This window comes from Oncorhynchus mykiss, chromosome 30, assembly GCF_013265735.2.
Source record: "Oncorhynchus mykiss isolate Arlee chromosome 30, USDA_OmykA_1.1, whole genome shotgun sequence".
NCBI classification, from domain to species: domain Eukaryota; kingdom Metazoa; phylum Chordata; class Actinopteri; order Salmoniformes; family Salmonidae; genus Oncorhynchus; species Oncorhynchus mykiss.
In genome coordinates this window covers 15,196,911-15,216,776 of record NC_050570.1, presented here as the reverse complement: position 1 = coordinate 15,216,776, position 19,866 = coordinate 15,196,911, and the positions used below count along the sequence as shown (strand labels likewise).

General features: G+C 41.0%; 1 protein-coding gene across 1 annotated transcript; it reads right to left on the bottom strand.

Moving 5' to 3' along the window:
• Positions 1-1,256: 1,256 nt before the first annotated feature.
• LOC110521401 (zinc finger protein 665) lies at positions 1,257-10,996 on the bottom strand. The gene is made up of 2 exons (XM_021598931.2): positions 10,660-10,996; positions 1,257-2,998 (listed from the first exon to the last, which is right to left on the bottom strand). Exons 1-2 carry the CDS (start codon positions 10,829-10,831, stop codon positions 1,872-1,874), a joined length of 1,299 nt encoding a protein of 432 aa, XP_021454606.2. The 5' UTR covers positions 10,832-10,996; the 3' UTR covers positions 1,257-1,871.
• Between the last annotated feature and the right edge of the window lie 8,870 nt (positions 10,997-19,866).

Genomic DNA, 19,866 nt, shown 5'->3' with positions numbered 1-19,866 from the left:
TTATAGTGTGAATGTTTGATTGAGCACAGTGGTCTCAATCATTGGGAAATTGAAAAAATATGGAACTACCCTGACTTTGGCTAGAGCTGGCCGTCCGACCAAACTGAGCAACCGGGCAAGAAGGACCTTGATCAGGCAGGACACCAAGAACCCAATGACCACTCCGACAGAACTACGGAGTTCCTTGGCTGAGATGGGAGAACCTGCAAGAAGGATAACAGTCTCTATGGCACCTCACCAATCTGGGCTTTATGGGAGAGTGACCAGATGGAAATGCAAGGGAATTCTGCCCTATGTTCATACAAGAGACCACGGGAAACTTCCTTGATCAGAGGTTAGTTTGTTTAATAAGGATTGCAAGCCGGATTCCAACCTGGAGTATACACTTACAGTAATTTGCAAGTAACACAGTTCAAAAGATGGTGTTTTCCCTTTTTATCCCCAACTGAGGTTCACCTCACCCAGGGTAATGTCCCTTAACTTTAATACCATATAAGCTCATAATTAATAGTTGCAAATACAAAGATGTTTCTGCTAAGCGGAGTTCATTGTAATTTGCAGTTCGTTTCCCAATCCTTCTTCCTCCTATTGCTATCATGTGCTAGCAGAAGTAAGACTGGAACACAGCCTCAACAGGAACTGAAAGTATAGTTTTAACAAACACGCATATGACTTTTGTAGAGTTTACCTCTTCATCATGCACTTACAGTGTCTACCACTGATTCTTAATCTCAAGCTAAAGCAAAACATTAATCATTGTACTTTTGTAATTACAGGTGGTCCTATAATGTACAGATGTTATAAAATTCCTTTCAGAAGCCACTCCTGGGGAAAAAGGCACCTGACAGCAAGCAGGGAGTTTGCAAAAAGGCACATGAAAGACTGAGCATAAGGCAAAAGATTCTGTGATCTGATGAGCCAAAAAGTTTACTCTTTATCCTGAATGCAAAGTGCTATGTCTGGAGAAAACCTGACAGAGCTCATCACCTGTCTAACACCATCCCTACCGTGAAGCATGGTGGCGGCAGCATCATGCTATGGGGATGCTTTTCAGCGGCAGGGACAGGGAGACTGGTAAGGATAGATGGAACAATGAATGGAGCCAAATACAGGCAAATCCTTGATGAGAACCTGCTTCAGAGTGCAAATGACCTTAGACTGGGGCAAAGGTTTACTTTCCAACAGGACAATGACCCCAAGCATATAGCCAAAGTAATACTGGAATGGCTTCAGAACAAGAATATGAAAGTCCTTGAGTGGCCCAGCCAATGCCCAGACTTGAATCCCATTGAAAATCTGTGGAAAGACTTGCTGTTCACCACTACTCCCCATCTAACTTAAGAGCTTGAGAAAATATGCAAGGAAGAATGGGAGAAAATTCCCATATCAAGATGTGCAAAGCAGATACATAAGGTGCTTCTACAAAGTATTGACTCGGGTGTGAATACTTATGTAAATGAGATTTAATTCTAAAAAAAAATATGTTTTCACTTTATCATTATGGGGCATTGTGTGTAGATGTGTGAGGGGATTTTTTACATTTATTTAAGTCATTATAAATTCAGGCTATAACACAACAAAATGTTGAATAAGTCAAGGGGTATGAATACTTTTTAAAGGCACTGTACAATGTGCCTCTCAATCTTCTGTCTCCAGACCTCTCCCCAAACAGCACACTGTCATGTTTTCTCCTCTTGTGATTGTTCTTCATGTTACTTTATCAGAGTTCTATCATTTAGAAAACTACTGCCAGTATCACACATTTAAAGTGCTTCCTTGGTGTGTCTGTTATTTAATGTACCTGATTGGGAAATACATTTCTACTATGAGGACATCAGTATGGCCTCTCCCCTGAGTTCTCATGTGCACTTTCAGATTGGTGCCAGTGCTGAATCCTTTTGTCTTTTCTCTCCTGTGTGAATCTTCATGTGCACTGACAGATTACTGGCAATGCTGAATCCTTTGCCACAATCAGGGCAGCTATGGGGTTTCTCCCCTGTGTGGGTCCTCATGTGTATTTTTAGATGTCCACTCTGAGTGAATGATTTGCCACAATCAGGGCAGCAAAATGGCTTCTCCCCTGTGTGGATCCTAATGTGTCTATTCAGAGTGCTGCCAGTGCTGAATCCTTGGCCACAATAATGACAGCCATATGGTTTCTCTCTTGTGTGGCTCCTCATGTGTCTTTTTAGATTACTGTTTAAGGTGAAACCTTTACCACAAACATGACAACAAAACCTATCTGCAATGTGAGTTTGGAAGTGATCTTTCATACTTTCTGTAGACTGAAAACATTTTCCACACACACCACAAATACCTTCTTCATCCTTTGTATGAATTTGCACGTGTTTAATTAATGTACCCATGTGATGAAAAGACTTGCCACACACCTTACAACAACAAGGTGTAGCAAGACTTTGACTGGGTGATTTCAGGAGGGACAACTGTGTAGATTTCCTACCCTTAGTTTTGATGTGGGACCTTTGTCCTTTTATCATCTTTATTTTTGATATGACTGACTTAAAATCTGAAGGAGGTTCTCCAGTCTCCCTACCACTGACACTTTGACTGTTTTCACTCTGAGCTGCAGAACAGTCTGGATTTACACTAAAGAAAGGCTGAGAGACACTGGTTGGTTCTGATTCCCTATAGTCCTCTCCATCAGGTTCTGTTTTGATATTTTCAGTTGTAGTACTGGGTAGAGTGTCTCTCTCTCCGTTTCCCTCGTTTTGGGCTTGATAGAGATGTGAGGGATGAGTTGGGTGTTCATCACGATCACTTTTCACACAGACAGGATTGAATATGAATTCTATGGTATCTGCCTCAATCCCTTGAATATGCTCTTCCCCCTGACGGCTCCGGAGTTCCTCCTGCTCTTCTTTAATCTGTGTGGGCTCTGGGTCCTCCTGTCCCAGACTGGGGCTCCACTCCTGCTCACACTGCTGCTGCTCAGGGGGAACCTCCTCTTCAGAGAAAGAAAGAGTACGCTGCTGGAGGTCTGGAGGAAAGGAGAAAGGATAAAACAGAGAACTCAATGGCATGTAGACCTACCTCCTGTCTGGTACGCCTGCAATAATCTACTAATCTAAAATAAATTAACTTTAATCCTGAACTTTGTCACAAAAATAACTACCTTTGACATCCAATGTCTTAAAAAATGAAGGTTGAGCTAGACAAACTTAACGAGTTAGCCGGGGGTTCCCAAAGTGGGTCCGACACTGCAGGGAGTCCGCAACCAGATCTCAAAATATAAATAGAATTGTATTTTTTATGAATATCGCTAGCAACAACAGATTACATGAATATTGGAGAAGGGATCAGTGGAAAAAGTTGAGGGCGCAATACAATACAATACAAAACAATATCATTCATCCACAATTTATGTTCTTAACCTTTAGATGCACAACATGGGCCTGGGTAGCCCAATAATAAACTAAAGGAGCCTAACGTTACTCCTTATAGTCCAAGGACCTTATATGTTCTTCTTAGAGGCGAATTGGCTCAGGCCGCCAAAACAGCCAAATATTCCATCTAAATGTGAAAATACATGGTCGTGACGATGACTGAAGAGAATTAATAATAAGATAAGATAAGATAATGCGGTCGGCATTTGATGGTGAGGCATTCCAGATAGGGAGAACAAACAAAATTCAGTTATTGTACGTTAACCATAAACATACACCTCCAGCTTTCTTTTTCCGTGCAATGTATGGGGACCCCCCCTGGCAGTAAGTACCCAAGAAAGCGAAGGTAACTGAACTAAATGACTATTGCCCCGTAGCACTCACTTCTGTCATCATGAAGTGCTTTGAGAGGCTAGTTAAGGATCATATCCCCTCCACCTTACCCGACACCCTAGACCCACTACAATTTGCATACCGTCCCAACAGATTAACGGACGACACAATCGCCATCACACTGCCCTATCCCATCTGGACAAGAGGAATACCTATGGTAGAATTCTGTTCAACGACTACAGCTCAGCCTTCAACACCATAGTGCCCTCCAAGCTCATTACTATGCTCGGGGGCCCTGGGTCTGAACCCCACCATGTGCAACTGGACTTCCTAAAGGGCCGATCCTAGGTGGTGTTAGGCAACAGCACCTCTGCTACGCTGATCCTCAACATGGGGGCCCCACAATGGTGCGTGCTCAGCCCCCTCCTGTACTCCCATGACTGTATGGCCATGCATGTCTCCAACTCAATCATCAAGCATGCAGATTACCAATAACGACAAGACAGCCAACATGGAGGAGGTGAGGGCCCTGGTGGAGTGGTGCCAGGAAAATAACATCTCCCTCAACGTCAACAAAATGAAGGAGCTGATCAGGGACTACAGGAGACAGCAGAGAGAGCACACCCCCATCCACATCGGCGGAGCTGCAGTGGAGACAGTCAAAAGCTTCAAGTTCCTCTGCATGCACATCACTGACAACCTGAAATGGTCCCTTCAAACAGACAGTGTGGCGAACAAGGTGCAACAGTGCCTCTTAAACATCAGAAGGCTTAAAGAAATTCAGCTTGGCCCCTAAGAACCTTATGAACTTCTACAGATGTACCATTGAGAGCATCCTGTCAAGCTGTATCACCGCTTGGTACAGCAACTGCACCATCCTCAACAGCAGGGCTCTCCAGTGGGTCGTGCGGTCAACCCAACGCAGCACACTGCCTGCCCTCCAGGACATCTACAACACCCGGTGTCACAGGAAGGCCAAGAAGATCATCAAGGACCTTACCCACCCGAGCCACGGCATGTTCACCCTGCTACCATCTAGAAGGAGCAGACAGTACGTACAGGTGCATCAAAGCTGGGACCAAGACATTGAAAAACAGCTTCTATCTTCAGGCCATCTGACTGTTAAATAGTCACTTCTAGCCAGCCTCCACCCAGTCACTGTTACTAACTGGCTACCACCCGGTACTCTACCCTGCACCGTAGAGACTGCTGCCCTATGTACATAGCCAGTTTAATAATGTATGCATACTGTTTTACCCACTTCATATGTATATACTGTATTCTATTCAAGGCTCATCCTATATAACTACTGCTGTAGACACATTTTCTATTCATGTCCATAATGTCTATACACAAAATTATATACATGTATATTCATATTCCGGACTAAGACATTACTCGTCCTGATATTTCTTCATTTCTTTATTTACATTTGTTTGATTTGTGTGTATTGTTTTGTATTACTGCACTGTTGGTGTTAGAAACATAAACATTTCTCTGCCACCTGCAATAACATCTGCAATATACAGTGCCTTGCGAAAGTATTCGGCCCCCTTGAACTTTGCGACCTTTTGCCACATTTCAGGCTTCAAACATAAAGATATAAAACTGTATTTTTTTGTGAAGAATCAACAACAAGTGGGATACAATCATGAAGTGGAACGACATTTATTGGATATTTCAAACTTTTTTAACAAATCAAAAACTGAAAAATTGGGCGTGCAAAATTATTCAGCCCCTTTACTTTCAGTGCAGCAAACTCTCTCCAGAAGTTCAGTGAGGATCTCTGAATGATCCAATGTAGACCTAAATGACTAATGATAATAAATACAATCCACCTGTGTGTAATCAAGTCTCCGTATAAATGCACCTGCACTGTGATAGTCTCAGAAGTCCGTTAAAAGCGCAGAGAGCATCATGAAGAACAAGGAACACACCAGGCAGGTCCGAGATACTGTTGTGAAGAAGTTTAAAGCCGGATTTGGATACAAAAAGATTTCCCAAGCTTTAAACATCCCAAGGAGCACTGTGCAAGCGATAATATTGAAATGGAAGGAGTATCAGACCACTGCAAATCTACCAAGACCTGGCCGTCCCTCTAAACGTTCAGCTCATACAAGGAGAAGACTGATCAGAGATGCAGCCAAGAGGCCCATGATCACTTTGGATGAACTGCAGAGATCTACAGCTGAGGTGGGAGACTCTGTCCATAGGACAACAATCAGTCGTATATTGCACAAATCTGGCCTTTATGGAAGAGTGGCAAGAAGAAAGCCATTTCTTAAAGATATCCATAAAAAGTGTCGTTTAAAGTTTGCCACAAGCCACCTGGGAGACACACCAAACATGTGGAAGAAGGTGCTCTGGTCAGATGAAACCAAAATTGAACTGTTTGGCAACAATGCAAAACGTTATGTTTGGCGTAAAAGCAACACAGCTCATCACACTGAACACACCATCCCCACTGTCAAACATGGTGGTGGCAGCATCATGGTTTGGGCCTGCTTTTCTTCAGCAGGGACAGGGAAGATGGTTTAAATTGATGGGAAGATGGATGGAGCCAAATACAGGACCATTCTGGAAGAAAACCTGATGGAGTCTGCAAAAGACCTGAGACTGGGACGGAGATTTGTCTTCCAACAAGACAATGATCCAAAACATAAAGCAACATCTACAATGGAATGGTTCAAAAATAAACATATCCAGGTGTTAGAATGGCCAAGTCAAAGTCCAGACCTGAATCCAATCGAGAATCTGTGGAAAGAACTGAAAACTGCTGTTCACAAATGCTCTCCATCCAACCTCACTGAGCTCGAGCTGTTTTGCAAGGAGGAATGGGAAAAAATTTCAGTCTCTCGATGTGCAAAACTGATAGAGACATACCCCAAGCGACTTACAGCTGTAATCGCAGCAAAAGGTGGCGCTACAAAGTATTAACTTAAGGGGGCTGAATAATTTTGCACGCCCAATTTTTCAGTTTTTGATTTGTTAAAAAAGTTTGAAATATCCAATAAATGTCGTTCCACGTCATGATTGTGTCCCACTTGTTGTTGATTCTTCACAAAAAAATACAGTTTTATATATTTATGTTTGAAGCCTGAAATGTGGCAAAAGGTCGCAAAGTTCAAGGGGGCCGAATACTTTCGCAAGGCACTGTATGTACATGCGACCAATCAAATTTGATTTGATTCTTAATTGTGGTATAGTTCTAGAAACATAAAGCCCCCTACCTTCATATCACATCAAAATAATTTCACATATCCAAAATATACTGAGACTGTACACTGTTTTAACCGGATTTAACACCGTTTCAGCTAACAGTATTTTTCAGTGACAAGACTTTTGTGGTGGAGTGGTGTCTGGTGGTGTCTAGTGGTGTCTGGTGGTGTCTAGTGGTGTCTGTCTTCCATTTACACACAGGTGTTTGGACTTACAGATAGCAATTTAGTACAGGTACACCTCTCTATTCTGTCTGTTTTCTGTAAACAAGCGCTGTAACATGGAAAAATGGCAGTGTGGGAACCCTAACCCTATAAAAAGGTGTGTAGTAATTAAACTTTTAAAAATATATATATTTCTCTGTGATATGACAGATATGTTACTAATGTTTCCAAAACTGTACTGCGTTTTAGTGGTCAGAACAAGCTACATGCAGTGATCATAATGATGATGAAGAAGCGGACATGCTATACATGACAGATGTTATTTCTGTTCAACTTGGCAAAGATAAATGGTTTACAAACTTAAAGCTTATCCTACTAACATGTGATAACTGTGATTATGATCCAAGCAGCACTATCAAATGCCAGTTAGACAGTGGCTCAACTGTCAATATACTCAGCTACAGAGACTTTATGCAAGTAGTGTAGGATGGAGATGCAAAGCCACAACCAAGCAAGGCAAGGCGAAGGCTGTACGGTGGCTCGGTTGTTACACCAGTAGGGGAGTGTGAATTACAAGCCAATCATGATGGGGAAATGTGCTAAAGTGGTGAAAACCTTGCAAAAGCCTCTCATTCAGCAGAAACTTGTGAAAAGCATAAGTTGCTACAGCTCAACCATCAACATGTCATTCATCATGTTAGCACTAAAGAAAAACAAAAGGTTCCATCAGACTTGAACACCTCAGAGGCAATACTGAAACAGTTTGATGACGTTTTTGAAGGGATGGGGGCTCTGCCAGGTGAGCTCCATCTTGTGGTGGATGAACCTGTTAGACCAGTTCAACAGCTTCCCTGTCGAATCCCCATTCCACTGAAGAAAACGATACTAAAGGCTGTTGATTCAATGGAGGAACAGGGTGTCATTACGAAGGCCACAAAACCTACTATGTGGATAAGCAACATGGTTGTGGTGGGAAAGCCTGGCAAAATAAGAGTCTGCCTCGATCTAAGTGTTCTGAACAAAGCCTTATGTAGGGCACATTACCAAATGCCATTGAAGAGATACTGCCAAGCCTGGCAAAAGCTAAAATCTTTTCGGTTATGGATGCAAAAATTGGGTACTGGCAGGTACGTTTGGATGAATAGAGCAGTTACCTTACCACATGGTAGATACCGGTGGACAAGGTTACCTTTTGGAGTGAAACCAGCTGCAGAGGAATATCAGCGAAGGCAACATGATGCACATCCTGATATACGGCTGTGGTGGTACAATGGAAGAAGCAGTGCAGGACCATGACCACAACCTGACTCAGCCCCTACAAAGAACATGGGAGATGAATCTAAAGCTGAATAAAGACAAAGTTAAACTCAGGCTCACAAGTATTACATACATGGGACATATTTTGACAGCTGAAGTACAGCAAATGCCACCACCTACAGATGCAAGATGTGATGCAAGTGACAAACGCCTAGGGGCAGCGTTCCTGCAGAAGGGGCAGGACATTGCATTTGCTTCAAGGACATTGATACCCACGGAGCAAGGATATGCCCAAATTGAAAAGAAGTGCCAAGCAATAGTGTTTGCCTGTGACTGTTTTGATCAATACCTTCAAGGTAGGCACTCTATCACAGTGCGCACTGATCACAAGCCACTTGAGGTTATCTTCAAAAAACATATTCTATCTGCCCCGAAGTGACGTTAAAGGATGATGCTAAAGCTTCAGCATTATCAACTACAGGTAGTATACAAGAAAGGAACAGCGCTTCACATTGCAGATTTCTTGTCTCGAGCAGCACTACCAACAACTAGACACCCGCAATATCGGACAAAAGAGACAGTATATGCTGTACAGGCGGAGTTTGAAGACGTGAACCATGCTAGTGATCAAAACATCTCCCCGCAGACACAGGATGCTATTAAAACTCATTCAGCAGAGGACAAGACTTCTCAAATGTTTCAGTCTTTTATCCTAAGAGGCTGGCCCGGACACAAGAAAGAGTACGCCCATCCTGGTGATGGACTACTGGACATACAGAGCCGAACTGACAATGCAGGAAGAGGTCATCTACAAAGGCAACAGGGTGGTAGTGCCAGAAACTCTACGCCCAATGATTCTCACTCATATCCATGCAGGGCACTCAGGGGTCGAAGCCAGTCTCAGGAAAGTCAGAGACTCAGTATGAAAAGAAATTAAACATTTTGTGGCTGTGTGCAGAATATGTAATGCTAATCTACCTAAACAGCCAACAGAAACGCTGCAGTTAGCAGATATGGCATACCTGACAGTGGTGTAGTTACGGATAATGGCCACAGTTTGAATCAAGACTTTGCAGAAGCATGGGAGTTCCATCATGTGACCTCTTCCACATACCACAGTCAGAGTAATGGTAAGGCGGAGTCAACATTGAAAATAGCAGTGAAAACTCTCATCACAAAGGCAATGCAGGAAGGCACAGATGTGTGGCAAGCCATTTTTGCGTGGAGAAATACTACCACAGAGGGCTTCGGCAGCAGTCCTGTACAGCACTTCATGTCTAAACGCACACGCTCTCTGTTGCCAACAACTCCCAAGCTCCTCGCACCAAAAGTAATTGAGGATGTTCAGGCACACAAACGTGCACGTCAGGACAAGTCAAAACATTACTATGACCAGCACAAAAAAAATATCTGCCTGTAATAAAACAAGGCCATGCTGTTAGAGTGCTCCTGTCACCTCACGCCAGGGATGCCACATGGAGTCTTGGCACATGCATAGGGCACATCAGCGCAAGGTCATATGAAGTGGAAGTAAAGGGCCGAAAGTATTGAAGGAACCATAAGGTCATACGCCCAGTTCAGGAGAGCATAGGGCACAGGAGGGCCACATGGGAAGACTGGGAATATCCTCTGGATGGTGTGGGCAGGATACATAATGAGGAGATGGGGAAGACCCCACCAGAGCAGTTCTCTGCTGACTGTGCCTTCACAATTTCAGAAGGCTGTCGAAGAGCCAGGAGAGGACCTGAGGATCCCAGAGGTGCCCAACGTCCCAGAGGTGCCCAATATGGTACCAGTGCGACACACTAGGACAAGGGCTAACGTAAGACCGCCCCTGCGGTATGGGGACGGTATGATGTCCCTTAAGAGATGGACCATTTTTTAAAAACCTTATATAAACATTTATAAAAAAGAGTGTTGATAATATAAATAGGTATTTTCACTGTGGTATTAAAATGGTATGAAGTGCTCGAGCTAATTATATATGAAAAGGAAGATGTTAAGATAATGGACGAAATGCCAACCCAGAGATGGCGCTAGTGGGGCCCCTATCTAGGATGTATAAAACAGCTGCATTATGAGTGTCTGATTAGGATGTTGTGACCTGTAACGTGTTATACTTGAGCAAAGGATTATGCTTGAACTTTACCAAACTCTCCGACGTGAGTTAAACACATACAAACAGTGGGCGAAACAACGAAAAAACGCCACCTGCTGGAGGTAGACAGATTTTTACACCGAGTTGGGCCTCTCTCTTCCTCTTTGTGCCATAGTTAGCCTACCTGCTCTGGGCATGTTAATCTCAGGTTGAAGAACAATGTCGAGCAGCCTCTGTAGACGGACAACTTCCTCCTGATACTCTGCTACCGTTTTTTCAACGACCCCGAATATCTCCTCAGCAGCAGCTGTTAATCTCTCGTTGAGAAAAACCCTCAACAACCGTATTTGAGACATGTTTAGACAATTCAAATTGATAAGCAAATTGATAGCTGTGTTGCTTTAGATATCCATACCGCTACTAAACAGGCAAGCATAACTATGTACTTCCGAGTTACGAAACGTTGGAATCCTTCAAAATAAGAGTACCGTCCTATATACGTTGTAAATTAATAATTAGGGCGAAAATTATGGAGAATGTTCAAAATTATCGATCTGTTTTATACTAGTTAGCACAACGAATAATTAAAAGTATTTCCATAAGAAACTGTGATTTTACCCATTTCATATGTATGTACTGTATTCTAGTCAAGCCCATCCTATTCGACTACTGCTGAACATACTGTACACTATTTTATCCTATGTATTCTTTAGATATACTACATATTCTATCCACATACTCTCCATAATCTTTATACATCCCATCACATATATATATATACATATTTATACTCCGGACTCTGACATTGCTCATCCTAATATTTCTTAATTCCATTCTTTTACTTTTAGATTTGTGTGTATTGTTAGATATTACTGCACTGTTGGAGCTAGGAACACAAGCATTTTCACTACATCTGCAATAACATCTGCTTAATATGTGTATGTGACCAATACAATTTTCTTCTTATTTTTTCAAACCTAAATCGACAATGTTTTTTGTTTGTGTATGTATCATTTATTGCACTGTACACTGTACATCATTCCACAGTAAAAGGGAGGTCCATTCTACTCGGAAGTACTTGTAGTTTCCAAATCCACAGAGTTTACACTCAGAGGATACACATTTTGCGACACATCGTACAGAAAATTGTGCATGGTGCAATATGTATGGCCAATATGAAAAAAAAAAACTGATTGTATTTAAACTGATTGGCCGCAAAATGAGCATTGATGCTCCTCTGGGATTTGGAAACTAGAGGTGCTCATGAATAAAATGGACCCCCTCTTTTACTGCAACACTATATGTATGTCAAGTATGTACAGTATGTCCAATATGAAAAACTTACTGAACATTGTGCAATATGAATGGGCTAAATAAAAATGGGATTTAAATGGGATTTCTAAGGTTGATTATAATAACAATAATTATAGTGATAATAATGATGATAATAATATTATTAACATTGTTATTACTATTATTATTCATAGTAGCCTTATAAATCATGTTTTGCTATTTGTATTAATGTTGTTACCATAACTATCTGATTGTATATATTATTGTATTGTATAGATTATATTTTTATTTTTATTATTGTTTCATTTACACCTGCACTGTTGGAGCTCAGAGCTTTAGGATTTTTTTATTCATTAACTATTACTTTCAATAATAGTATTTGTGCTATTAAGGCTCATATCTATTTTTATTTTTTGATATTGTTAAACTAAATTCTAAGTCTGCTAACATAAATAAAATGCAGTGGTGTAAAGTACTTAAGTAAAAATACTTTCAAGTACTACTTAAGTTGTTTTTTCGCGGTATCTGTACTTTACTATTTATATTTCTGACTACTTTTACTTCACTACATTACTAAAGGAATCAATGTACTTTTTTTCCATACATTTTCCCTGACACCCAAAAGTACTCGTTCCATTTCGAATGCTAAGCAGGACAGGAAAATGGTCCAATTCACACATTTATCAAGAGAACATCCCTGGTCATCCATATTGCCTCTGATCTGCCAGAAAAACATGAAAATCATGCTGTCTGCATTGCTTAATATAAGGAATGTGAAATGATTTATACTTTTACTTTTGATACTTAAGTATATTTAAAACCAAATAATTTTACTCAAGTAGTATTTTACTGGGTGACTTTCACTTTTACTTTCGTCATTTTCCATTAAGGTGTCTTTACTTTTACTCAAGCATGACAATTGGGCACTTTTTCCACCACTGATAAAATGTTACAAATTTCTACATTTTGGATGACTTTTTACCATCTTCATTGCGGTACAATTTTTTTGAAGGATAATCGCCAAGGTCACGGTCTTATTTCTTGTTAGGTCTTGCTTATTCTTGCTGGCTTCTCAGAGATCGCGTCTGTGCGGCAACAACAGTATCCGGTAGAAGAAATGGGCGGGGTTTATGACTTTGTAACCTAACGTAACAGGCGTAGAAAGACTGTGTTTGTGGTAAGTTAACTAGTGACGGGGTTTCTCACTGGGTCCCGACCTTATTTATAGCTCAATGGTCCCAAACGCCCTGACTATTCTCAGAAGCCTAACTGACCTTTTCACACTCCACTCCAGCAGCAGGTGGCGATAGGGAACATTTGTTTACTCGTGCGCCACCAAGAGCGCGCATTGCAGCAACCTCAGTGTCCAGGTAGCAAAATTAATACTTCCTGTTTTCTGATTTTGCCTTCAAAATAAAAGTCTGTAGTAAAACGCTATGTGTTTTTTCCAAAATCAATATTTTTTTCAACTTTTCATAGTGCACAATGTAAAAAAAAAAATAACATTCTCAGCTAAAGACAATTATTACTTTATATAAAATAAATAATATTATAAGGTGGAGCACATTGAGAAATGGTTGTAGCTTAAGAAAACGAATGTAAAGAAGATAACATTCTACAGACCCGATTGATCTAGCACTAGATATGTGCTATGATATGGTGTATTTCCTGGATAATCGTGGTCTACATAGCCAGCAGCCCTTTCTACTCCACCCATTTCATTGGTCCCAATGCAATACAATGTAGGCCTATAAATTACATATTGTCTTACAGAGAAAAAAAACATTCTATGTGCTGATGTAAAAGTGGGATTGGGAATTGGGAATCTATATGGTGTCATTTCATGGGGCCTTTTGCTGTGGTCAAACAGATTAAAATGGGGTACAAATATAGAACTATTCAGAAAAAAACTATTATTTGCGCCGATGTAAAAACTGTCTGGGAAGTACTTAGTAAGATCTGTAGAATCTATATATGGTATTATTTCATGGGGGACTGATGTCTATATGCCCAGGAAACACTTTCTACTCCACACACTCCATTGGTCTCAATGCAATACAGTGTGGTTAGGATTACTCACCAGGACAGGGATCAATAACTAGACAGGTTGATTACATTTATTTTTTTAACTAGACAAGTCAGTTAAGAACAAATTCTTATTTTCAATGAGAGCCTAGTGGATTAAGTGCCTCGTTCAGGGGCAGAACAACACATTTTTCACCTTGTCAGCTCAGGGATTCTATCTTGCAACCTTTTGGTAACTAGTCCAACGCTCTAACCACTAGGCTACCCTGCCACCCCAGGGATGGTCAGGGGGACCCTGCACTAGGGTCTGTAAAATCTATGGTGAGCTCCAAAAGTATTGGGACAGTGACACATTTGTTGTTGTTTTGGCTGTGTACTCCAGCACTTTGAAATGGTACAATGACTATGACGTTAAAGTGCAGACTGTCAGATTTAATTTGAGGGTATTTTCCATATCAGGTGAACCGTTTGGAAATTACAGCAGTACATAAAACCTCCATTTTAGCGGACCAAAAGTATTTGGGCAAATTCACTTATGTGTATTAAAGTAGTCAAAAGTTTAGTATTTGGTCCCATATTCTTAGCACGCAATGATTACATTAAGTTTGTGAATCTACAAACTTGTTGGATACATTTGTTGTTTGTTTTGGTTATGTTTCAGATTATTTTGTGACCAATAGAAATGAATGGTAAATCATGCATTTTGTGATTTTGGACTCACTTTTATTGTAAATAAGAATATAATATGTTTCTAAACACTTACAGATAGTTCTGAATGAATTGTGAATAATGGTGAGTGAGAAAGTTACAGGTGCACAAATATCATATCGTCCCCAAAATGCTAACCTCCCATGTTATTGTAATGGTGAGAGGTTAGCATGTCTTGGGGGTATGATATATAATGCTAACCTCCCATGTTATTGTAATGGTGAGAGGTTAGCATGTCTTGGGGGTATGATATATAATGCTAACCTCCCATGTTATTGTAATGGTGAGAGGTTAGCATGTCTTGGGGGTATGATATATAATGCTAACCTCCCATGTTATTGTAATGGTGAGAGGTTAGCATGTCTTGGGGGTATGATATTTGTGCGTCTGTGACGTTCTTACTCAAAAAAAAGAATGTACTTTCTTTACGAGTTTTTTCACTGCTGGGATGGTGTAAATAAAACTAGGCTAGACTAATATTACACACTGCAATTAATATCTTAATCATGAGCCCTGGCCTGCCCTGCTCTTGCTGATGTAAACTTTTTGTGCTGCCTAACCAATGGCTGTGGCACTTCAGGAAGCGAGTCAAAGGCTTTTCTGAAAATCTTTTTTGATTTGTCCAAAAAAGTCAATATATCTGTGTAGGGACTGGTAATGGGTGGAGGCAAAGGGTGGACCGAGTGCTATAGTAAGAGTTGACTGTACTGATAGTGACACTGTTGTCTGTGGTGATAGAGTTAACTGTGGAGTTGACAATACTGATAAATGCATAGATCATAATAATTTAACACAACAGATGATTGTTGTTGTGTAATGCTGTTGAACCACCAAATATGACATCTAAATTGTATGGGGGTGGCAGGGATGTTGGGGAGGATCAGAAAGTTAAGAATCACAACAACAACAAAAATTAACACAATTTTGGGGAGGGGGATTACCATGCTAGTTCAATGGCAATGCATTAAGTTATGCAGCAGCATGAAAAATGTGATTTTCAATTTTAAGATTAAGTTGCGAAAACTTTGCAATGGCCAATTGGAAAACCCATTGCCACTAAACTTAGTGTCACAAAATCTTAGGAATATGTGGGACAAGAATAGAGGTAACATTTATAAATTATATTGCTGGTGACAAAGTGAAATGAAACAAAATTGCACAAACAGAGAATGTAAATAAAGCTCAGGTACAAAAACCTATTGTAGAGAGTTTAAATGAGGGAATGTCAACTGCTCAGAGAAGACCCTCAGACTGCCAATTTAATATGCAAAATATACACTCTTTATAGGATAAATAACCTGCTTCTGATCTTCATCATGATGTAGCAAAAGAGTTCATATGATGGAGTGTCAAGTGTGCAACCCAATCAAATTTCAGACACCCAAGATATTGGGAATGAATACTACCACTTGGAGACAGAACGTTGTGGTAGAGGTATATCAGATGAGGAAATCGTAAGCTCTATGACAACTGAATCAGGTGAGCAGCATGTAACTGGAGAGATTGACGTCGAAATAAACAACGATTCACTGAAATGTGTTTTGTCAGATGATGTAAGTTTTGGAGGGTTCAGGTTTACCACTCCAAATAATTGTGTGTTTACGTTGACTCCTGTCAAATGGGACAGGGTTCATTCAGAAAGTAGTGGTAGGTAGTTAAAGAAGGACTCATGAGAAGGCCTATTTGCACCGCCGAGAATTGGGGTCCAGAAAATGAATGGACTCTACAAGGTGTCGAAAGCGTTCCACAAGGATGCTGGCCCATGTCGACTCCAACGCTTCCCACAGTTGTGTCAAGTTGGCTGGATGTACTTTGGGTGGTGGACCATTCTTGATACACACAGAAAAATGTTGAGCGTGAAAAACCCAGCAGCATTGCAGTTCTTGACACAAACCATTGCGGCTGGCATCTACTAAATCAAATCAAATTTTATTTGTCACATACACATGGTTAGCAGATGTTAATGCGAGTGTAGCGAAATGCTTGTGCTTCTAGTTCCGACAATGCAGTAATAACCAACAAGTAATCTAACTAACAATTCCAAAACTACTGTCTTATACACAGTGTAAGGGGATAAAGAATATGTACATAAGGATATATGAATGAGTGATGGTACAGAGCAGCATAGGCAAGATACAGTAGATGGTATCGAGTACAGTATATAACATATGAGATGAGTATGTAAACAAAGTGGCATAGTTAAAGTGGCTAGTGATACATGTATTACATAAGGATACAGTCGATGGTATAGAGTACAGTATATACGTATGCATATGAGATGAATAATGTAGGGTAAGTAACATTATATAAGGTAGCATTGTTTAAAGTGGCTAGTGATATATTTACATCATTTCCCATCAATTCCCATTATTAAAGTGGCTGGAGTTGAGTCAGTGTCAGTGTGTTGGCAGCAGCCACTCAGTGTTAGTGGTGGCTGTTTAACAGTCTGATGGCCTTGAGATAGAAGCTGTTTTTCAGTCTCTCGGTCCCAGCTTTGATGCACCTGTACTGACCTCGCCTTCTGGATGATAGCGGGGTGAACAGGCAGTGGCTCGGGTGGTTGATGTCCTTGATGATCTTTATGGCCTTCCTGTGACATCGGGTGGTGTAGGTGTCCTGGAGGGCAGGTAGTTTGCCCCCGGTGATGCGTTGTACTACCATACCCCGTTCAAAGGTACTTAAATATTTTGTCTTGCCCATTCACCCTCTGAATGGCACATACACAATTGATATCTCAATTGTCTCAAGGCTTAAAAATCCTTCTTTAACCTGTCTCCTCCCCTTCATATACACTAATTTAAATAGATTTAAGTGACATCAATAAGGGATCATAGCTTTCACCTGGATTCACCTGGTCAGTCTATGCTATGGAAAGAGCAGGTGTTCCTAATGTTTTATATACTCAGTGTATAGGCCTATAGTGTATTGCTTTAGGACCAATGGAGTGGGTGGAGTAGAAAGTGTTGCTGGGCATATAGACATCAGTCCCCCAAAAATGATACCATATATAGATTCTACAGACCCTACTTAGTACTCCCCACCTCACTTTTACATTGGCACAGATAATCGTTTATCCTGTTCAGTGCTATATTTGTACCATATAGTGTCCAATGGCATGGGTGGAGTAAAAGGCCAGCAACACTCCGAATGGATTCAATTGGGATTTTGTGTCACTGGCTTACACACAATGCCCCATATTGTCGAAGTGGAATTATGTAATAAAATGTTTATAAAATAAATTATAATAAACCCTGAAATGAATTGAGTTAATAAGTATCAACCCCTTTGTTATGGCAAGCCTATATCAGTTCAGGAGTACAAATGTGCTTAACAAGTCACATAGTAAGTTGCATGGACAACAATATTGTTAAACATGTTGAATGACTACCTCATCTCTGTACCCCACACATACAATTATCTGTAAGGTCCCTCAGTCGAGCAGTGAATTTCAAACACACATTCAACCACAAAGACCAGAGAGTTTTTCCAATGCCTCGCAAAGAAAGGCACCTATTGGTAGATTGGAAGAGTCATTGAATATCCTAGGATATCCCTAGAGCTAAGCACACACAAAATCCTAGAGGAAAACCTTGTCCAGTTTGCTGTACATTTTCTTTTTTTCACTCAGTCTGCTTTCCAATAGACACTGGAAGACAAATTCACCTTTTAGCAGGACAACAACCTAAAACACCAGGCCAAATATACACTGGAGTTGCTTACCAAGACAACATCGAATGTTCCTGAGTGGCCTACTTAAAGTTTTGACTTAAATCGGATTGAAAATCGATGGCAAGACTTTAAAATGTCTGTCTAGCAATGATAAAGAACAAACTTGACAGAGCTAGATTAATTAAAAAAATAATAATGTGCATATATTGTACAATGCAGGTGTGAAAAGCTCTTAGAGACTTACTCAGAAAAACTCACAGCTGTAATCGCTGCCAAAGGTTATTCTAACATGTATTGACTCAGGGGTGGGAATACTTATGTAAATGTGATATTTCTGTATTTCATTTTCAATACATTTTTAACATTTCTGAAAACATTTCTTCACTTTGTCGTAATGGGGTATTGTGTGTAGGTGGGTGCGAAAAATAAATACATGTAATCCATTTTGAATTCAGGCTGTAACACAACAAAATGTGGAATAAGTCAAGGGGTATGAATACTTTCTGAAGGCACAGACCCTTCTGAGTATTCCCTACAATACTTTTACTGCGGCACCCAGAACAGTTCTTGCTCTATAAGCCAATAAGTATTCCATATACAGTAATTCACATTGTCGCTGATGGAATGGGTGGAGTAAAAGGCCAGCAACACTGTGTTATTCAGAGGCCCATGAAATGACACCATATATAAACCCTCTCACTGTCAACTGTATTTATTGTTAGCAAACTTAACCTGTAAATATTTGTATGAACATAACAAGATTCAACAACTGAGACATAAACTGAACAAGTTCCACAGACACGTGACTAACAAAAATTGAATAATGTGTCCCTGAACAAAGGGGGTCAAAATCAAAAGTAACAGTCTGTTGTGGCCACCAGCTGCATTAAATACAGCAGTGCATCTCCTCCTCGTGGACTGCACCAGATTTGCCAGTTCTTGCTGTGAGATGTTACCCCACTCTTCCACCAAGGGACCTGCAAGTTCCAGGACATTTCTGGGGGGAATGGCCCTAGCCCTCACCCTCCGATCCAAAAGGTCCCAAACGTGCTCAATGGGATTGAGATCCGGGCTCTTTGCTAGCCATGGCAGAACACTAACATTCCTGTCTTGCAGGAAATCACACACAGAATGAGCAGTATGGCTGATGGCATTGTCATGCTGGAGGGTTATGTCAGGATGAGCCTGCAGGAAGAGTACCACATGAGGGAGGAGGATGTCTTCCCTGTAACGGACAGCATTGAGATTGCCTGCAATGACAACAAGCTCAGTCCAATTATGCTGTGACACACTGCCCCAGACCATGACAGACCCTCCACCTCCAAATCGATCCCGCCCCAGAGTACAGGCCTGGGTGTAACGCTCATTCCTTCGACGATAAACGCGAATCTGACCATCACCCCTGGTGAGACAAAACCGCGACTTGTCAGTGAAGAGCACTTTTTGCCAGTCCTTTCTGGTCCAGCGACGGTGGGTTGGTGCCCATAGGCGACGTTGTTGCTGGTGATGTCTGGTGAGGACATGCCTTACAACAGGCCTACAAGCCCTTAGTCTAGCTTCTCTCAGCCTATTGCGGACAGTCTGAGCACTGATGGAGTGATTGTGCGTTCCTGGTGTAACTCGGGTAAGTTGTTGCCATCCTGTATCTGTCCCGCAGGTGTGATGTTCGGATTTACCGATCCTATGCAGGAGTTGT